The 17,915-nt window shown below is 45.9% G+C and overlaps 2 protein-coding genes across 7 annotated transcripts; one reads left to right on the top strand and one right to left on the bottom strand.

Moving 5' to 3' along the window:
* Window positions 1-6,084: 6,084 nt before the first annotated feature.
* Window positions 6,085-12,042, bottom strand: LOC108937746 (carbonic anhydrase-related protein-like). 6 transcript variants are annotated; one of them, XM_018757878.2, is made up of 9 exons: window positions 11,565-12,042; window positions 10,043-10,265; window positions 8,812-9,003; window positions 8,575-8,699; window positions 7,926-8,078; window positions 7,776-7,838; window positions 7,304-7,352; window positions 7,025-7,137; window positions 6,085-6,940 (listed from the first exon to the last, which is right to left on the bottom strand). In XM_018757878.2, the coding sequence occupies exons 2-9, from the start codon at window positions 10,095-10,097 to the stop codon at window positions 6,806-6,808; spliced, it is 885 nt and encodes a 294-aa protein (XP_018613394.2). In that variant the 5' UTR covers window positions 10,098-10,265; window positions 11,565-12,042; the 3' UTR covers window positions 6,085-6,805. The 6 variants fall into 6 exon arrangements, with proteins under 6 accessions (XP_018613394.2, XP_018613397.2, XP_018613396.2 ...); XM_018757881.2 differs by having other exon boundaries at window positions 10,043-10,250; XM_018757880.2 differs by having other exon boundaries at window positions 11,930-12,042.
* Window positions 12,043-12,074: 32 nt separating this feature from the next.
* Window positions 12,075-17,539, top strand: LOC108937747 (ras-related protein Rab-2A-like). The gene is made up of 8 exons (XM_018757884.2): window positions 12,075-12,297; window positions 13,426-13,497; window positions 13,784-13,851; window positions 15,052-15,134; window positions 15,285-15,377; window positions 15,478-15,589; window positions 15,672-15,740; window positions 16,070-17,539. Exons 1-8 carry the CDS (start codon window positions 12,252-12,254, stop codon window positions 16,163-16,165), a joined length of 639 nt encoding a protein of 212 aa, XP_018613400.1. The 5' UTR covers window positions 12,075-12,251; the 3' UTR covers window positions 16,166-17,539.
* Window positions 17,540-17,915: the final 376 nt, after the last annotated feature.

The following is a 17,915-nucleotide window of genomic DNA, read 5'->3' as shown; positions in this document are numbered from 1 at the left end:
TCTTCAGCTGCTCTGGCGCATGTCCACGCCCGCTTTCCCCTGGAATTCACCACATTTTCACGCAAGTCCTTGTTGTGCCACTTGGAGAAAACGTGGGACAAGGACGTCGTTGTTACGGTGACATTTCTTGGTTGCTTGGACAGTCTGGGATTCTGAAGAACAACAGCAAAAAAAAAAAAAAAAAAAAAAAAAAATCAGTGCAGGGATTAATATCACAGCTGTTATTTTCCAACCATCCTTGTAGGTGTGTAAATTAAACAACTTTCGAATATGCGCACTAATACAGAAGTAACAGAATATTGCTGCTGTCACTCCAGCACAGCTAACGACTTATAGTAGGATGTCCAGGAGGGGTGGACAGCCACTGGTACCTATTTTCCTCACTTTGGTTTTTATCTGAAGTTTTTTGTTTTCCTCTCCGCTGTTGCCAGCTCACTTTTTCTATTATATATTTATGTCATACAGCTGTAACTTTAGATTATCTTAGGAAACCTTTTTTACTACCGTGATCTTGTTCAGCACTCTGCGTCACTCTGGTGAAAGGAAGACATAAAAACCACATTGAAATTGAAATTAATTTTCCTGAAATCACAGGCCACTTCGGGATGATATGTTTACAGATACAAGGGATGCTGAGTTCTGCAAGTTGACCATTGGTGAGCCAGCTGAGTCATTCCTGAACATTCCTGGATCGAGGCTGAGTTGGAAAAGTCAAAAAACCAACAAAGTCAGAGGAATATGACAGTCATACACAGCTGGTGTGAAATGAAGGTCCCTTAGTGAGTTTGTACCCCCGATAATGTGGCGTAAGTGTCTCCGTGAACATCGATCCTGGTGGTAAAATCAGTTTTTGGGCTCCAGGTGGTTTGTTCACAGTTCAGCTCCTGTCTAAAGGCTGGAGGTCCAAAGCTTTGGTGATATGTCCTCCGTGGTGTTCAAAGGGACACTGTGGACAGCCCCGCATTCCTCAGCCCCACCGATATGCCCATTTGTGTGTTAAACATGTACTTTGTGTGCTCTGGGTGTGTCAGCTGCACCTGCCGTGGTTTGCAGTGGTGAGTTTTCTCAAGAAATGTTCTGTGATGGCAAATATTTCAATCTCTTCATAGCAGAGCAGGAGAAAAATGAGATTTCTTCCAAGGATTAGTAGCTGCAATGAAGAGGCCTCATCCACAGTCAATAAGTGTCCATGCTGGAGTGTGTTTTAGCAATTGCAGCAGTTCCTCCTACAGTATTACAGTTTACCATCCAACATCAACACCCCGTTACAGTTTAATGTTATGTTAAAAAAAAAATCCATATTCCTAGGAAAGCAGCAGCCTGCTCAGGTTCTATATCAAATAATACCGCACAAAACACTTTGTTTTCGTTATATTACCACGGTAATACACACATTATACACTGTGAGTGTTGCTTGGTTGCTGAATTTGAGTATTTATCCATTTTAAATACCGAGATTATTCCTATCAAGCATATAAGACTATACGCAAGTCAACTGAGTAGCATGGTGTTCAAAATGAACGCTAGGCTTCTTGTCAGGGTCACCATAGCAACCTGTGAGCAACGCTGTCATCACCATATGTCTCTTATCATCTTGTTACATTGCACATCATGGAAAAGACAGCAATTACAGTGTGCACAAAGCAAAATACTTGCTGTCATGGTAACTGAGTTGAATATTTTCAGCCCTTTCAGCCACTGAACTTCAGATATGATTCTGGAAAGAGTGAAGGACAGGAGCTTTGAGAAAACATATCGTTATTAAAATATCTATATATGTGATGGTCTGGACTTTATTACTTAACATTAATCATTAAAACAGACATCTTTAATGTCATACAATTATAAACAGGTACGGAAATAAAGAGTCACTATGAGTTGTAAAACCCCGATTCAATGAATCTTACTGTACTCTACCGTGATCCAGTCATACAATGCCATCACTGAGTCCATTCAAGACCAAAAAAACGCCCTTTCCCTCGAGCCGTGTCCCTTATCAACCCGTGAAGTGCACATTATAATCTATACCCACACTTGAAAGGATGTTGAGATTTTAACATTGTCCTAATCCAACAGAACACACTCAAGACTTTACACCGCTAAAATAGTATTTATCATTAAGTAATTTATTGTTTATTAAAGCATCACCCAGGACATCTATTTATATTTACTACCACTCCTAATTCCATTTTTACGATGAGATTACATAGATATGCACAAACACATCTCTGCAAATAATTAATACTTTTTATGGTATTTGCGTAGTATTTATTGTAACAAACTTTGTTGCACACACACACACACACACACACGCACATTGTCTGAAACCGTTTGTCCCACACGGGGTTGCGGTGAACCAGAGCCCAACCTGGCAACACAGGGTGCAAGCCTGGAGGGGGAGGGGACACACCCAGGATGGGACGCCAGTCCGTCACAAAGCACCCCAAGCAGGGCTCGAACCCCAGACCCATCAGAGAGCGGGCCCCAGCCAACAATCTTTGTTGCTTTATACTTAATTACTTCAATGCTGTTTTTTATCAGGGGGGTGCAGTGGGTTTGGCTGGGGCCTGCTGCATGGTGGGTCTGGGGCTCGAGTCCCACGTCCTGCCCGGGATGTGTCCCCCCTAGCCCTGCACCCCGCACCGCCGAGCCCGGCTCTGGCTCGCCACAACCCCACTCGGGACAAGTGGTTGTACACATTGTGTGTGTGCGTGTTTTGTTCTCTTAAGATAAGATGAGTCTCAGCTGTGTCAAATGCCTTGTTTTTGCAAATATACTTGTCCAGTTAAGTGTAATTTTTTTCTGTTGTGTTCAGCACAAGAGGAAGTGCAGTGGATTCGAAAACTAGCGTGCCACCAAATGGGGAAGTTGTAGCCAGGGTAAATAACTTGACAACACAATGGAGAAGCATGACTGTATGCAATGGTTGCTGGGGGGGCAACTAAAGGGTTAAACATTAATCATGACTCCTGCCTGCTTATTTCCCCCAGGAGGAACTTTTGAGACGATGCTACTGTAGATGGACTACTGACTTCACCCTCTTCTCGTTGTACAGAAAATCTAGGAGGGCCCCCTTAGCAGAGGTTCGAAGAGTCCTCGGCACCTTCTGTTTACACTGCAACTACCAGGAAACCAGGGCCTTAAACGGGCACTTTTTCCCAAGGTGGCTGACAAGCCGATCCAGCTGTCCAAAATTCTTTTGCAGAATCTATTCAAGGTTCCCTGGGAAATTTAGTAAAAACAAGCAGAGGGGTTGCAATCATCCAATGTGGAGATCAGCAAAAAATGGTCTAGATGCAGAAAGTGGTACGAAGATTCCAGTTTCTCAGCTTTGCTGGATCATCATGAAGGACCAGACTTTAGTCGAATATGCTGGAGGATGTATTGCTGGTCAGCGTTCGAACCAGGTACTGCGGGTGGAACTAACAGCTGTAAGCCTGTACTGCTCATCCAGGTATATGAAGCGCATTTGATTTATTTCTCCAAATATATGACTTAACCAAGTAAGAAACTCAAAGAATCAACCAACTGAGAGGGTCTCACCCTGGAATACATAAGGAGATCAGTAACAGGGAAGGTCTCACCTTGTCATATGCTCTCACTCCACATGGTTTGCAATATCTGCAGGAAGACTTGTTTTGCTTTGGTGGAGGTGGAGATGAAGACTCAGGACTGTAAAGAGGTTCCAGTGAAGGTCATGTGAAGAATCAGAGGTGATCCACCATCTGACTCCAGGCCACCAGATACGGAGATACAAATGACTCCCATCCAACAGGGCACTGAGACAAACAACGTCAAGAAGCGTCACCCCGTCTATTTATTTACAGGTTCGTGGTAAACGGTTGAAAGTGGCTCATCCATTGTTCAAAACCTATCCGCTAACCTTGATATTCATATTTCATATTGTAAACTGTCGAAATACAGAGGGGTTCCAAACACAGCGGTCAGCCGTAACGCTCCTGTTTGCTGCACATAATTCACTTGACCCAACTCTCACCAGGCCTTAAGTGTCCTACCACCGTTGCTCCTCAAGTCACCTCCTGGGTATTGTGTGCATGCTACGCCACCTGCTGCCAGTAAGGGGAACTGCAGGTGTTGCATTAACCCTCAGGTTGTGTTCTGCTCAAATTCTTGTCTCTCATAAATATGCTTCCATCTGATTGCTGTAAAGCTCATGACAACCTCCACACTAGGTATGCGAACGCATAAATTTAACGATTGAGGCTTTCGTTGAATTTTACATGTATTCTTCACACTTGTTACATCTTTGATGTGTCTGGTTGCAGGTGGATGGTTGTAGGAAGTGGGTGAGACTATAATAAAGAGCATCAGATGCCACATTCTCTCTCACACACACAAGTGGTATAATTTCAGGGAAATGAGTGACAATAGCCCCTAAAACCCAAAAAGAAGTGTAGAACTTGAAAAAGGTGTAACGCAATATTAGGTGATCATCTATGTTTTATCATTGTTTTACAACCAATTATACTGTAGATAGCAGCTGGTAGCATAGTGGTTGGAGCTGCTGCCTTTTAGCCCAAAGATTATCGGTTTGAATCCCACCTCCTGCTGTAGTACTGTTGAGCAGGGTACTTATCCTAAATTGCTCCAGAAAAAATTAATAAGCTGTCTCAATGGGTAAATAATTGCATGTTGCTTTGAAGAAATGTGCCAGCTGAATGAATAAATGTAGATGGAACATGAAAAACAGAAAGCTGTTTTGGACACAACCTGAGGGTTAAAACTCATCTAAGTTGTATCTGAGCCTGTGGATTCAGGTGGAACCAGAGGATTATACCTGAAGCAGAGGAAAGAAAAGGAGCCTGTGCAACATGCTGCACTCATACAGCACAACGTCACGCTTGCGCTCTGCTTGCGTTAGCAGCACAGGTAAACACAGGAGCTGCTTGGGCATCATAGGTATTTTGTGATCAGAATTCTGTGAACGTAACTGTTCAATGACGGATAAACCTTTATGTAGCTACTCATGTGATGTACATTGGTTCATATAGTACAAAGTAACAAACTGTGCTTAGAATCATACGTCCGCATTCAGGTCTCTCTTTCTGTTGATGTAATGCACTCTGTGTTCTTCTGCGAGATGTACAGTACTGTGCAGAAGTCTTAGGCACTTAGATGTTTCACAAAAATATTTGTTTTACACAGTTATTTAATGTCTTCTGCATTGGTGTCAATGGGAAAGAGCATATTTCAGATTTCCAAACATTCCTTTTGCAAAAAGGTTCAGTATTACAGTAACGGTTCTGCGTGTCGTTAAAGAAAGTACACGCGCACACAGTCTGAAACCGCTTGTCCTAAGCGGGGTTGCAGCGAGCCAGAGGCTAACCCAGCAGCATAGGGCACAAGGCTGAGGGGACACACCCAGGACAGGACGTCAGTCCATCATAAGGCTCCCCAAGCAGGACTCGAACCCCAGAGACGCCAGAGAGCGGGACCCGACCGAACCCGCTGCACCAAGCGGTTGTTGATGATGGATGGTTACTAAGCTTTGTAAGAAGTGCCTAAAACTTTTGCACAGTGCTGTATGTCGCTTTGCAGAAACGCATCTAGTAAACGAATAAATGTAAATGTAGGTACCTTTCGCAAAGAGCTTGATGAATCACACGGTTTCTTAATAAACAACCTAAAATCACGAGATTAACCCAGCCTTCTACCTACATTAACAGATATGCTGCCGCCCGAGTCTCAGCATCGACAGCACAGCATCTGTGTGTCTGAATAAAAACTATGTTTTCAAAGGTCTGTGGACAGTCAGTTGTTGGGCCAGGCAGACTCCTAGAGTTATGGTTTCCCACATCTCAGTGACCACTAGTCACCAACAGACACACACTGACCACCAGCTCAGTGCCCAGCTGCATCTGGCTTCAAAAAGGAAGAGTAAAAAGCAATTAACTGCTTATTTTAAATACACAAAGCTCCACTTTCCACCGGTTGCCTGGTGATGCCGGTAGAAGTGAGAGCCATGTGGACTTGAAGCCAGATCACCATTGAGTCCATCAGGGACAGAGCCAAGTTCTGCGGCTGGTGAACGGAAACTCAGTAAAATGCGAGACACTGTTTCCAGATGGGATGCGCCCTATGCCAGGGGTCCTGTTTTGTGGCCTCCTCTCCACATAATAGATATAGAAATCCACTGTACCCTTAGCTGTTAGGCCACCGTGTGAGGGGGAGCAGTGTATCTCTTTAGAGAAAAGCATAAACGGGTATCTACAGTACAGCTGACTTTTGCATGTTGTGTTTGTTATTATTGCACTTTAACATCCTCCATAATTCTACATCATTGAGTGTGGAAAAACAAAACTATTTCCCATGAACCTGCTCCCCCACTTGTGGGTGTGGCTTTCAGAAGTGGATGTGGGCTGGCAGTCTGAGAGCATAAGATGCAAAATGAGGGACTGCTTCTGTCAAGGTGAGCAGTGGCTCATGTTATTAAATATTCGGATGAGTTTGTCATTTGGAGGCCTGCGGGTTCTTCCCCTGCGATGTCTAAAAACATCTGAGAATCATTGTAAAATGAATCTCACACACAAGTTCTCGGTGCTGCGGGACCCACGGTGACGTTTCACCACATTCTGAACAGTTTATTCAGCTCCACTGTCAGTACATAATGGAAACATTAACATCTGCAGTCGGAGCATACATTCCTGTTCTGAATTTTTTTCTTGCTGAAACCAAATTGGGGTGACTTTGAGATCTCACTGGTGAGCATAGCTGTCCAACACATGTAGGTTCATACGGTGCCTCTTTAACTCCTTCCAGCCCCTACTCCTCCTTCCCCAAGACTCTACTGGAAGGCAGCCCTGATCACCCTGTCGTTGAGCGGCTGCGTCGGCCGGAAGTTGTCCCCCAGCAGACCATCGCTGCCCTCCATAAGCTCCACCCCCTTTTCATGGGATCGCAGCCTCCGGAATTCCTCCATCTGCAAAGGCCATTGTGGTGTAAACCTCAGGATAGATGCAGTCAGAGACCAGTTGACAGTTGTGGGAACAGGACCTGGGTGTACCTGGACCTGGGAGATGGTCAGGGGGTAGCGGTACAGTATCCAGGTGACATTCTCACTGCAGGGAGGTGCGGTCAGAGAGCCCTCGTACACCCAGTAATCTCGTAGAAGGGGGTCTGAGGGTGACCATGGAGATAGATCAAAAGTCAGAGAGTCACGGGTTAGAAATCAGAAGACAGAGGCAGGGAACTGTATGTTTTTTGTACATCGCACTTAGATTTGAATGACTATGAGCAGTAGAAGCTGAACTGAAAGAACATCTGATCCATGAGCCCAACTCACCAGGGAGCAGTGTGTTGGGGTTGAAACAGGGGATCGTCTTCATCTTGCCCTGTTAATGTCAAAAAAACACCAACAAGCACAAGATTCACACTGATTCAAGGTATCCTGCTGAGGTCCACCAGGGAAACTGCAGAGACTGAGGAGGAGAAATGTGGTATTTTAACGAATATGTGATTCATGGCCATGATCTCTGCATGTCATGGTGCCCCTTCCTGTGGTGAGTTGTTTCCGAGGAATGACCTGCAATGTGCTACAGTAGAGCGTACAGTTCACTCTAAGTTAGAAGAATCTGACTTTCACGGCCTGTTGTCTTGGGAGCACTTAAACCTGCTGTCTTTGGATCGGTTAGTTAGAGCCATGGACATCTGGACCATGATCAGCCATCACTCAGTTTGTGCTGCAGGTTAAGGTTAAGGGTTTGAGAGCAGGGTTGTGGGTTCAATGTTAGCCCTCTCCCTAATGAATTGCTCACCTTGTATTGCAGGTCCTGTAGAACGTCAGTGATTGCCCTCAGGCCCTGGTGTTCTTTCCCGATCTACAGAGGAACACAAATTAACTGACTTAAAATGTCTGAAAACTATTTTAAAACTACAGGAAAGAAACAGAAATAATATATAGTGACCTTGACACCACGTGGTGATGAATCATGTGTCTTTGAGACCACCAGTGGGAGGAGTACCTGCACAAACAGTGCGACGATGAGGACTCCATGTTTATGGCCCAGGGCCTCTTCAATGCTGCTGAAGAGAGTCGAGTTCCAGTGAATGAGCTGAAGCTGGAAGGCAGAAGCGTGACATGATCACGTTCACACACACAGAGAGCAGGTAAAATACAGCCCTATCCATGCAACGATCCCCTGATCCCAGAGTACTGGAGATGCTAAGAAGCCAAACTGCCATATGGAGTCTGTGTCCAAGCTCCACCCCATAGGTAACTAAACATTTACATTTACTCATTTGGCAGATGCTTTTCTCCAAAGCAAAGTGCATTTCAACAACAGCGGGAAAGACAGAAAAGCAGAAACATGGTTTACAAAGTAGTCACTGCTGTGTTCGCCAACATACATTACGAAATAGAACTGATGGGGAGATTTTTTCTGACTGATATTTTTACTGAAAGTTAATGGAGCAGACAGGTGATCAGGAAAGAAGTGGGTCTGGAAAAGATAGCTTTTGAGGCACTTCTTGAATATACTTTGAGCACGAGACACGCCCTATTTCCAGTTCCTCAGAAATCCCACATATGACCCTCAACTAGAGGGCAATGCTCACCTCCATGGGGAACGCCTTAAAATTGACGGTGTGCTCCGAGCCACGCTGGTTCTCTTTGCCCCAGTGGAAGCGCACCTCATGCAGCTCATACTCGTGCTGGCTAGGAAGTGGCCCCCCTGTTACCACTGAGGAGGGATGAGTAAGGGCACAGGTAACCACCTGTCCTGACACACTCAGCTCGCAACGTTCTCCTCCATCAGCAGACCAGCTCTGTGCCCACAAAGTTCGCTGTCGTACCCGATTTGGACTTGAGCATGATGTGCAAGGTCCGCCCGTCATTGATGACCTCACAGTCCCGACACATGATGTAGGTGGACGTCAGCCTGGTCTGCAGCAGTGTCGGGTCGTAGAAGGCCTCACGAGAGTTCAGGTTGATGGGCGATTGGTAGTCACCATTGGCCTGGGGGAATAGGAGGCCCCACTCCACACCTGCGACCATATGCAGCCACCAGCTGGTGTTAGGCAATATGAACTCAGAACCAATATTTGTGGTCAAACTGTGGTCAGACAACATCAGCATAGAGTAGAGTACTGCAGTGGGTGCAGTGTGTGTGTCAACCGTGAGGTTTGCACAGGAAACTGACACAGGTGGAGAATCTGCACTCCTAGACCTTCTGTTTCACTCTGGGGGTGGTTCAAAGGGTTCAAAGTGGCAGAAAACTGGGGCAGAAAATGAGGTCCCTGATGGTCCTTCATGCTCAGAAAACATCAGCTAACCTACATTACTGCTTACTTACTTACGCACGCACGCGCGCGCGCACACACACACACACACACGGCCTTATTCCTCCTCAGACATGGAGAGATACACAGATTCATTACTGTCTGCATGTCTCTCACACACTACATTCCCTGAAGGGCACACAAAGTCTGAATTCTCCATCATTCCCTTTTCTGGGTTTCCAGGAGTTGCCCATCAGTCAGAGTCAGTGACCTGGTTCCTGTCTAAAGCATCTCAGTCTGAAATGTGGTGAATGGCCAGAGTGAGAAACCAACCAAACCTCGACATCCCATCGTTCCCTAGAGAGAATCTTCGGAGAAAAACCTTCAGCTCTCATCTGGGAGGAAACTGAGGAGCTCCTGGAATTTCAGTTACTGAACCACGAGAGCAGTTCAAGTTCAGTTTTCTGAGTTATGCTACTATAGTTTTTATATAAGTCAGATTGTTGTGCCATGTTGAACATCATGTGATGAGACAGAAAAGCTACTGTTGAAGAGAAAATAGGTCGAGTAGTGGTCAGAGTTGCTACCTTCTGCTCAAAGGCTGAAGGTTAAAATCCCACCTCTTGCTGTAGTTGCCTAGATCGAGGTACTTACACAGAATCGATGGGTAATTTTCACTGTAATTTTTACCAGATCTATAACTGAGTCTGCATTATTAGCACTGCATGTCACTTTGAAGAAAACCATCAGCTAAATAAATGAATACAAATGAGAAGGGATACAGTGACTTTGGGGTCCTTCTTACCTTCTTCATATCCCCACTCCTGCTCAGACCATCCTGCAATCCTGTCATCAGCCATGGAGGAGTTGGAGTCCTCTTATCACAAACCTCCTCTGCGAAAACGATAAAAGTTGCCAGGACCTTGGAAGCGTACTGCCTTCTGCAAGGAGGAACCCCACGAGTTGATGATGAAAAGTTTTCTTCTGGGGCTCCTGTGAAGACCCCCTGTGAGCTGTAGACAAGCCTCCTGTCAGTGAAAAGAATAACTTATGTTTTCACAGGCAAAAGCTACTTGCATTCATCAGCTCCAGCAATAACGGGGCTCCGCTGGTCTCTCCCTCTTTGCGTCTCTTCTGCTCTCTGTGCTTGAAGAGCTGTGGTGAAGCTTGACTGGCACAGAGATGTGTGCTGGGGGTGTAAAACTCCAGGAGGACCTGGCCTCGGGCTCCGTGCCGGGCAGCATAGGAGCGCCCTCACTGGCTGGGCCTCATGCCCATCTCTCTGACCCACAGAGCAGACACTTCCTCACACATCTGACATACCAGCCCCAAGGTTTTAACTTCCCAGTACCGTGGTAAATCAGAGTAATGATGGGTAAGTTGAGGTTTTCCAGATCCTACTAAAGTGGGGTTTTTCTTTGAATGGTTTGAACAATGAGCACAATGTCCCTGTGTGTGTGTGTGTGTGTGTGTGTGTGTTCCACCAACACCCTGACCAGCCCTGTAGAGCTGCACAAATTCTCAATGCAGGGATGTTTCCGGAAAAGAGGTTCATGCAGCTGGCGGTAGTCATGATCTTACCCCAGTGACCAGAGGCACCAGACTGGGAAACAAAGAACACTCTGTTCTTGCATCTCACACTACAACAAGCAGCAAACCCTGAAGCTGCACAGCTGATGAGGACAAATGTGTAGCAGGTGGCATTTCTACAGGTGATTCCGACAGACTGAATAGCCTAATGGGAAACACCAGCTCAGGCTTGGGAGTGTGGTTGGACTCTCTGCAAGAATCCCCTACCCATCACAGGCAATGACTCACAACCTCTGTACATTACTGTGGCTAAACTGAGGAGCACCCTCAACAACAGATCGGTCCAGTTAGGTCGTTCCAAGGAGCCATGTGTGGTCACTCCTGCCAACAGCCATTGACCTCTGTAATGAGTCCTCCCTCTGTCGGGGTGGTACTAACCTCTCTGTACCTCATTATTATTTGCTCCCTTGTATAATTCTCTTCATGTGATGTGTGCTGTTGTAGCCTTGTTGTGCAATTCAGTTCAATTTCTTTTTTATAGAGCGCTGAACAAAGGGATAAGACAAATAAATAAGATAGTTGACTATATACTAGAGTAATACATTCTCCATGTAGTTATTAAAGCTATAAGTTTGCCTACTGGCCGCAGAGGAAAGGAACAAAAAACTCTCAATGGAAAGCCAAGGGAGGAAAAAAAAATAAAAATCTGTGGGGGTCCAAGCACCAGTGGCTGCCCATCTCTCCTGGGCATCCTACAGTAAAGAAGACTTTTAAGTTAATTAACAACTAATACTAACATTGTAGATGAGTGTCAACTTGATGTCCCATTTCACTTAAGTACGTCTCATCCACCATGGCAGGTGGTCATCAGCTTCAGTCAACATGGGGTGCGACTGGCATCGTCAGGTCTTATTTTGGGGCATTTTCTCAATTTCCTAAGGGATCATTAATAAAGTTTCTATCTATCTATCTATCTATCTATCTATCTATCTATCCATCTGCTCCAGATGGGGGCCCAGGCCACACCCCCTCCTCCCTAACTGCCCAGGGCCCCAACATCATGTGAAAATAACCCCAATTTACAACTCTTTGCAACTTGGTGTGAACTTCTGCACTACCTCTCGCTCGGTTATCATGTTACTGAGAAACTGGAAATATTAACTTATCCGTGATAAAACGCGAAGACGAAACGCATCTCCGTCCGAAGCCCGTTCTCGATGACGTCACCTCACTGATAACGAGGCCGGACTGCGCACTCGCGCCGCTTGTGGCCCCGGGGCGCCAACGCTTCCGTCTGCGTGAGGGGCGGAAGCGGAAGCGGAAGTAGAGCGGATGACGTCGCCTTCCGAGGCTCGGGCTGTTTATTGTTCGTTGTGGCCGAGAGAGCGGAGCAAAGCGACGGGAAAAAGGCCGAAGGAAGAGGCGCCTTTGTGTTGGTGAAGTGAAGAGCTGCAGGCGGAACGCAGGAGCCCGAGCGCCGGGACATGGCGTACGCGTACCTCTTCAAGTACATCATCATTGGGGATACGGGTGAGCTGAAAACTGTGTTACTTACTTACTCACTCGCAGTCAGTGTATTACACATATCATACGGCGTCACGACTGAGTCACGGTCGTCGTGTCCATCAGTTCACAATTGTACAGTATCCATGAGGTGTCGGGTAGCTGCAGAGTGTCCATCAGAAATAGACATATCAAGAACAGAGTGTCTATATCTATACTATCTGGTAAACTATCCATGGTCAGATACAACATGATTGGTCAGGTAGTGTCCGTGGTGTCCATCAGCCTGTGTCTATAATCAGACACACACTAACTTAGTAAGTAAGTAAAGGTATTGACAACAATACTATTATTGTAATCTGTGTATATATGGTCCCATCTATCATGTCCAACAGGTACATGGCATGCTGTTTTCTGAAGTAAAGTGTCAGTCAGGTACAATATCCATCTAACTAAGGTATCCATGCCATGGTGTATAGAGTCTATTACTTTCCAGCTGTTCAGACTGTAATGTGATACTGTCAGGTGTGGTCAGTCTGTGACCTTTGGCCTCAAGACCATCATTCACTGATCATGATGAGCTCTGCTACTCCCAGGCCTCTGCTGGTTTGGTCACCAGGTCACCGTTTCTTTCCCCAGCAATCCCAACAGCGCCACCTACTGTTGCCCCGTGGTGTCCTGGTGACAGCAGTTTGATGATGATTTTTACACATCTTCCTTCAGTGAAATTTGTTTCACAAATATCTATGTTTGTGTTAATCGTACATACACCGTTATACATGAGGACACAGGGAGGAGTTCTGTGTTTGAACTGTGGACGGTGGTTCAGAGTTCACCTTCTGCCCTGTGGCCTTATTGTGTATGAGGTGTGGAAACCTGAGGAGATGAGGACTGTGAGCTCATCTGGGAGCTGATGGTACAGTGTCCACTCGCTTCTCGACTTACAAACACAGCTGGGACCCCAAGTCTGTTCACTACTTGGTTGGTTCACAAGTCCAAGGTCACTTGTAGCATTATGTTAGTCAGTAAAAGGTTCACAATAATAAGTTACGGTTCCTTCCTCTCCTGACAGGAAGTGCTGCCCTCAGAGAGCAGTGTGTATATGGACTGTTCTGTGGGCAGAGACTAACCCGGTGCCACATTTATGTCTTTCAGGAGTGGGAAAGTCATGTTTGTTACTGCAGTTCACAGACAAGCGCTTTCAGCCAGTACATGACCTCACAATCGGTAAGAAGCTCTCTACACCATCAGGGTTAGGTTGGGGTGGAGCCACTAGAATCTGGTGTGGAGGACTTCATTAAATTTGATATACTCTAATTGTTTAATTGAACCCAGTCCCGGTCCAGCCACCTTGTTGCCTCTGCTGGATGATGTTCAGGTATCTTTCAGTCTGTGGAGCGCGAATACTGGGTCACACATGTGGATAACAACAGCGTGAATAACTAATTTTTACACAGCTGTTGGAAGTCACCTATATACGGCTTAACTCGTAAGTTCTGGTTCCACACTGCAGGTGTAGAATTTGGAGCAAGAATGATCACCATCGACGGGAAACAGATAAAACTGCAGATCTGGGATACGGTGAGTGTGTTTGACACCTGTGACCTTTGCTGCCCTCTGTGTCAATGAACAGATTTACCCTTTCACTGTTTTTGTCTTTTGGGTTCTCGTTGGGGGGCGGTTTGGCGGTGGCTCAGCGGGCTTGGCCGGGTTCTGCTCTCTGGCAGGTCTGGGGTTCGAGTCCTGCTTGGGGTGCTTTTTTGACGGACTGGCGTCCCGTCCTGGGTGTGTCCCCTCCCCCCTTGGGCCTTACACCCTGTGTTGCCAGGTTAGGCTCCGGCTCACCGTGACCCCACTTGGAACAAGCAGCTTCAGCCAGTGTATGGCTTCTCGTAGGGGGTACTGGGCGTTGATGTTGGAATGAGCTACAGAGAGTGGGCGTGTGGGAGGGCTCAAAGCTGTCACTCTGGAGCTTTTGCCTGACAGATGTGTCACTCATTCTTTATTTTATTTATTTATTATTAGTTCCATTCTCACTCTTCTGCCTTTAGGGGAGTGGAACCACATGGTCCCTGCTACTGTTCTTTGTTGGATCCCTCTCTTTTAATAAGTGCAGTAATCATCCAGTGATGAGGCTGTTTCAGGAGTTTGAACCACTGTAGTAGGAGTTCAGCTGTTCTAAAATGTGTCAATATGTGTCACTCAACTGTTCATAAATAAAGCAGTGGGTGGAGTCAGTGGACCTACGTGTATTTGACAGCCACTTTTCTACAAAGTGATGTACAACTCTAAACAAAAGGTCATTCAACTCCAGACAAAGAGCTGGAGACACATGATTATCGAAGCACATCTTGTCTGTCTGGTGACCACCATGTTGCTGGTTCACATCCCTCCTCAGCTACCTAAAAGTGATTTTTCAAATAGCGTTTATGTAGTTTTCGGGAGATCAGGAGAGAAATAGCTCTGAAAGAGATGGGGTTGAGACCCTTCTTGGATATTGGGTGAGACTCAGCAGCTCTGAGTGATAGGAGGAGTTATTTTCACCATATCAACAACAGGCTTTAGATTTTGGTGTGGAATCGCCAAGCAGCCACAGGTGAAGGGATGCAGTGCTCTTAATGGCCTGTAGGGAGTGATCAGAGCCTGTAGGATCAATCAGGTGACAATTATCATGTGCAAACTGGTAGGCAGAGCTGGGTATCTGGCTTGGTAGGCAGAGCCTGCTGGATGTACACTGAAGAAGAAAGCTTTAATCAACTTGCTGACTTATTTGTCTCTCAGGCCGGCCAGGAGTCATTCCGCTCCATCACCAGGTCATACTATCGAGGAGCGGCTGGAGCCCTGCTGGTCTATGACATCACAAGGTCAGAGGGCTGTAGGTCATAGGTCATCTTGTTTATTAAATACTCACTGTTTAACACCTTGCCGTTATATGTTGACCTCCTAGTCTAGTGGACAACGTGTTGGTTTTCTGTTAGTGTCGAGTCCTCCTGATATTCCTTGGCTCTCAACAGAAGAGACACCTTTAATCACTTGACGACCTGGTTAGAAGACGCACGCCAACATTCCAACTCCAATATGGTCATCATGCTCATTGGAAACAAGAGGTGACTAGAAAGACGAGCCCAGCATGTGCTTAGCAGATGTGGTTAACGTAGAGAGAGAAGAGTTACACATCTTTGAATGGGGCTCTGCTTTGACCTCCAGTGACCTCGAGTCTCGGCGAGAGGTCAAGCGGGAGGAGGGGGAGGCCTTTGCCCGGGAGCATGGCCTCATCTTTATGGAGACCTCAGCCAAGACCGCATCTAACGTAGAGGAGGTAAATCTTTCTGTGACCACAGTGTCTGTGTCTGATCACTGTCAGAGAATCGTTAACTGAACATCCATTGTCTTCCTTCCAGGCATTCATCAACACCGCAAAGGAAATTTATGAGAAGATTCAGGAAGGAGTCTTTGATATAAACAACGAGGTATGTAACTGTGTGGAGTGTAGTACTTTCAGAGTCTTTTGAACAGGTGTCAATTTCACAAGGAACAATTTCACAGTAGTTAGTACCTGTGTAGAATTTGTAGATATGTATCATCCCCACATGTTTGAGGGAGAAGGGTGGTGCACTTCACTTCCTTTCACTCTTTCTGGGATGTTGAACTGTTAAAGTGGGGTGGAGCTTCAGAAGCGGTCTAGGTATGGTGGATGGTGCTGCTCTGTTTGTTAAATCTCTGTTCTTTGTGTGTGTGTGTGTGTGTGTGTGTGTGTGTGTGTGCATGTGCTCGTGCATGTTGTGGCCTCTCCCCCTAGGCGAATGGGATCAAGATCGGCCCCCAGCACGCTGCTACCAACGCCGCGCTGTCTGGGAACCAGGGAGGACTGCAGGCTGGGGGTGGCTGCTGCTGAGGCTACTCTGTCGCAGGGGTTGGGTCCACTGGCCCTCTTAGCCCTGTCATGTCTTACCTGATTGGCTTGGTTCTCTGAACCTCATAGCTCCACCCTGTCTTACTTGATTGTTTGGGTTCACTAACCCTCCTCGCCCCACCCTGCTTTGTCTGATTGGTTGGGCCTAGTGACACTTTAAGCTCCGCTCCTTTCATCTGATTGGTTTATCTTCACTGACCCTCTCACCTCCTGCCTTCATTTAAACCTGTGTTCAAAATGTCACTGAGCACCCAGACAGCATCTGGGGTTTCAGTCCCACGGGAGCGGGATGTATGATTGTAGTTGTATCTGTTTGACATTCATTTTTTTTTCATTTTCTGTTATTACTTTTTATTAGGGTTTCTTTTTTTTTTTTTGCAAAATTAATGACACTAAAAGGTACTCAGTGTTTTAATGCATCTCTGGATGAAGTCTGGCTGTTGTGGAGATTTGAGGTTCAAATTGTTAGATTTTACACAGGAGCTCGTTCCATGTCCGAGGCGGAAAGAGAAGAAGCAGGACTCTTTTATTCTGTATTTATGATTCATGTTCTGTACATAGACTTATGGCTTTGTGCTGCAGGTTTATATTCACCAGACTGGGTCTTTAAGGCTCATTCCACACCATAGAGTTTGGACGCACGGTAGCACTGCTGGCAGCCACTCTGCTTTGACAAGTTTTTAGTATTATTAGAAATGATCTTTTAGCTCCTCCTGCCTTTTGCCATTTCTCCATTTATCCTCCTTTACAAACACATCTGTGTGGCAGCTTTAGCTCCATATTCTGACTCTTTCAATGCCAAAATATCTCTATCTGTGTTAATCAATCCCACCATTTGACATGACTGCCACCTCCCAAGTCTGCTGTTTGCCTTAAAAAGACGCAGATAATTTAGGTACTACGAAACAAGTGAAACACACAAATAGTTCCTTGTTGTTCTGTACATTATGGGCTCATATCACACTGTACGTTTATAAGCCGAGCAAGATGGAGCGGATCAGTACCAGCTATACCTCACGTTGGCCATACGAGCAACCTGGACCCCTGACTCTTACCCCTCCCCACCGTCAGGGTGAGAGGAATGCATGGTGCATCACAGAGGCCAAATCTGGAGCACATTTGTCACTCTCAGCTGTATTGGTTGTGTTTATTATGAACATGAAAACAACATTAAATCTAAATCCTTTGGTCAAATATGTCAAACTGGTTTTCCTTTTAATTATTGCAAGTCCAGGGCAATTTTTTTGACTCTGTTTTGCTTCTTTGTGAATTTTGCGCTTTATGTGTAGCGCTCCCTTCAGGCATCTGTATAAATGCATTTCCCTCATTAATATGTTTAAAAAAGAAAAAAGCAAGTAAAGTAACTTAAGTGACCTGGTGTGTTTTCATTGTGATTAATGTATTGAGATGAATTGTGAGGCCTCAGGCCCATTTAATAGCGACAGCAATTCTGCAAAGTTCATGTGTGCGAAGTTCTCTATTTGAGGGTCTTGTATGTCTGTTCTCATTTGTGGGAGATTATAAAATTAACGGTGCATACCATCAAGCGATGCACTGTGACCTGCATTGTGTGGGGCAGGATCACAGGCTCTACATGGGTCACAGGACAATCTAAGGTGCAGGGGGAAGGAGTACTGGTCTATGTACAGCATATAAAACATACATACACACGCTGTCTGAAACCGCTTGTCCCAAGTGGGGTCGTGGTGAGCTGGAGCCTAACCCGGCAACA

The sequence above is a fragment of the Scleropages formosus genome, chromosome 7 (genome assembly GCF_900964775.1).
Source record: "Scleropages formosus chromosome 7, fSclFor1.1, whole genome shotgun sequence".
Classification (NCBI taxonomy): domain Eukaryota; kingdom Metazoa; phylum Chordata; class Actinopteri; order Osteoglossiformes; family Osteoglossidae; genus Scleropages; species Scleropages formosus.
The sequence above is the reverse complement of the archived record's forward strand: the minus strand, read 5'-3'. Positions and strand labels throughout refer to the sequence as shown.

Bases quoted from the DNA above. Each gene is read 5' to 3' on its own strand.
- LOC108937747 (XM_018757884.2), top strand. From the start codon at position 12,252: ATGGCGTACGCGTACCTCTTCAAGTACATCATCATTGGGGATACGG. The intron at 12,298-13,425 runs GTGAGCTGAAAA...TATGTCTTTCAG, and splicing joins CATCATCATTGGGGATACGG to GAGTGGGAAAGTCATGTTTG. The intron at 15,741-16,069 runs GTATGTAACTGT...CTCTCCCCCTAG, and splicing joins TCTTTGATATAAACAACGAG to GCGAATGGGATCAAGATCGG.
- LOC108937746 (XM_018757878.2), bottom strand. From the start codon at position 10,097: ATGGCTGATGACAGGATTGCAGGATGGTCTGAGCAGGAGTGGGGATAT. The intron at 9,004-10,042 runs GTAAGAAGGACC...ATATGGTCGCAG, and splicing joins GGAGTGGGGATATGAAGAAG to GTGTGGAGTGGGGCCTCCTA. The intron at 8,700-8,811 runs GTACGACAGCGA...ATCCCTCCTCAG, and splicing joins CATGCTCAAGTCCAAATCGG to TGGTAACAGGGGGGCCACTT.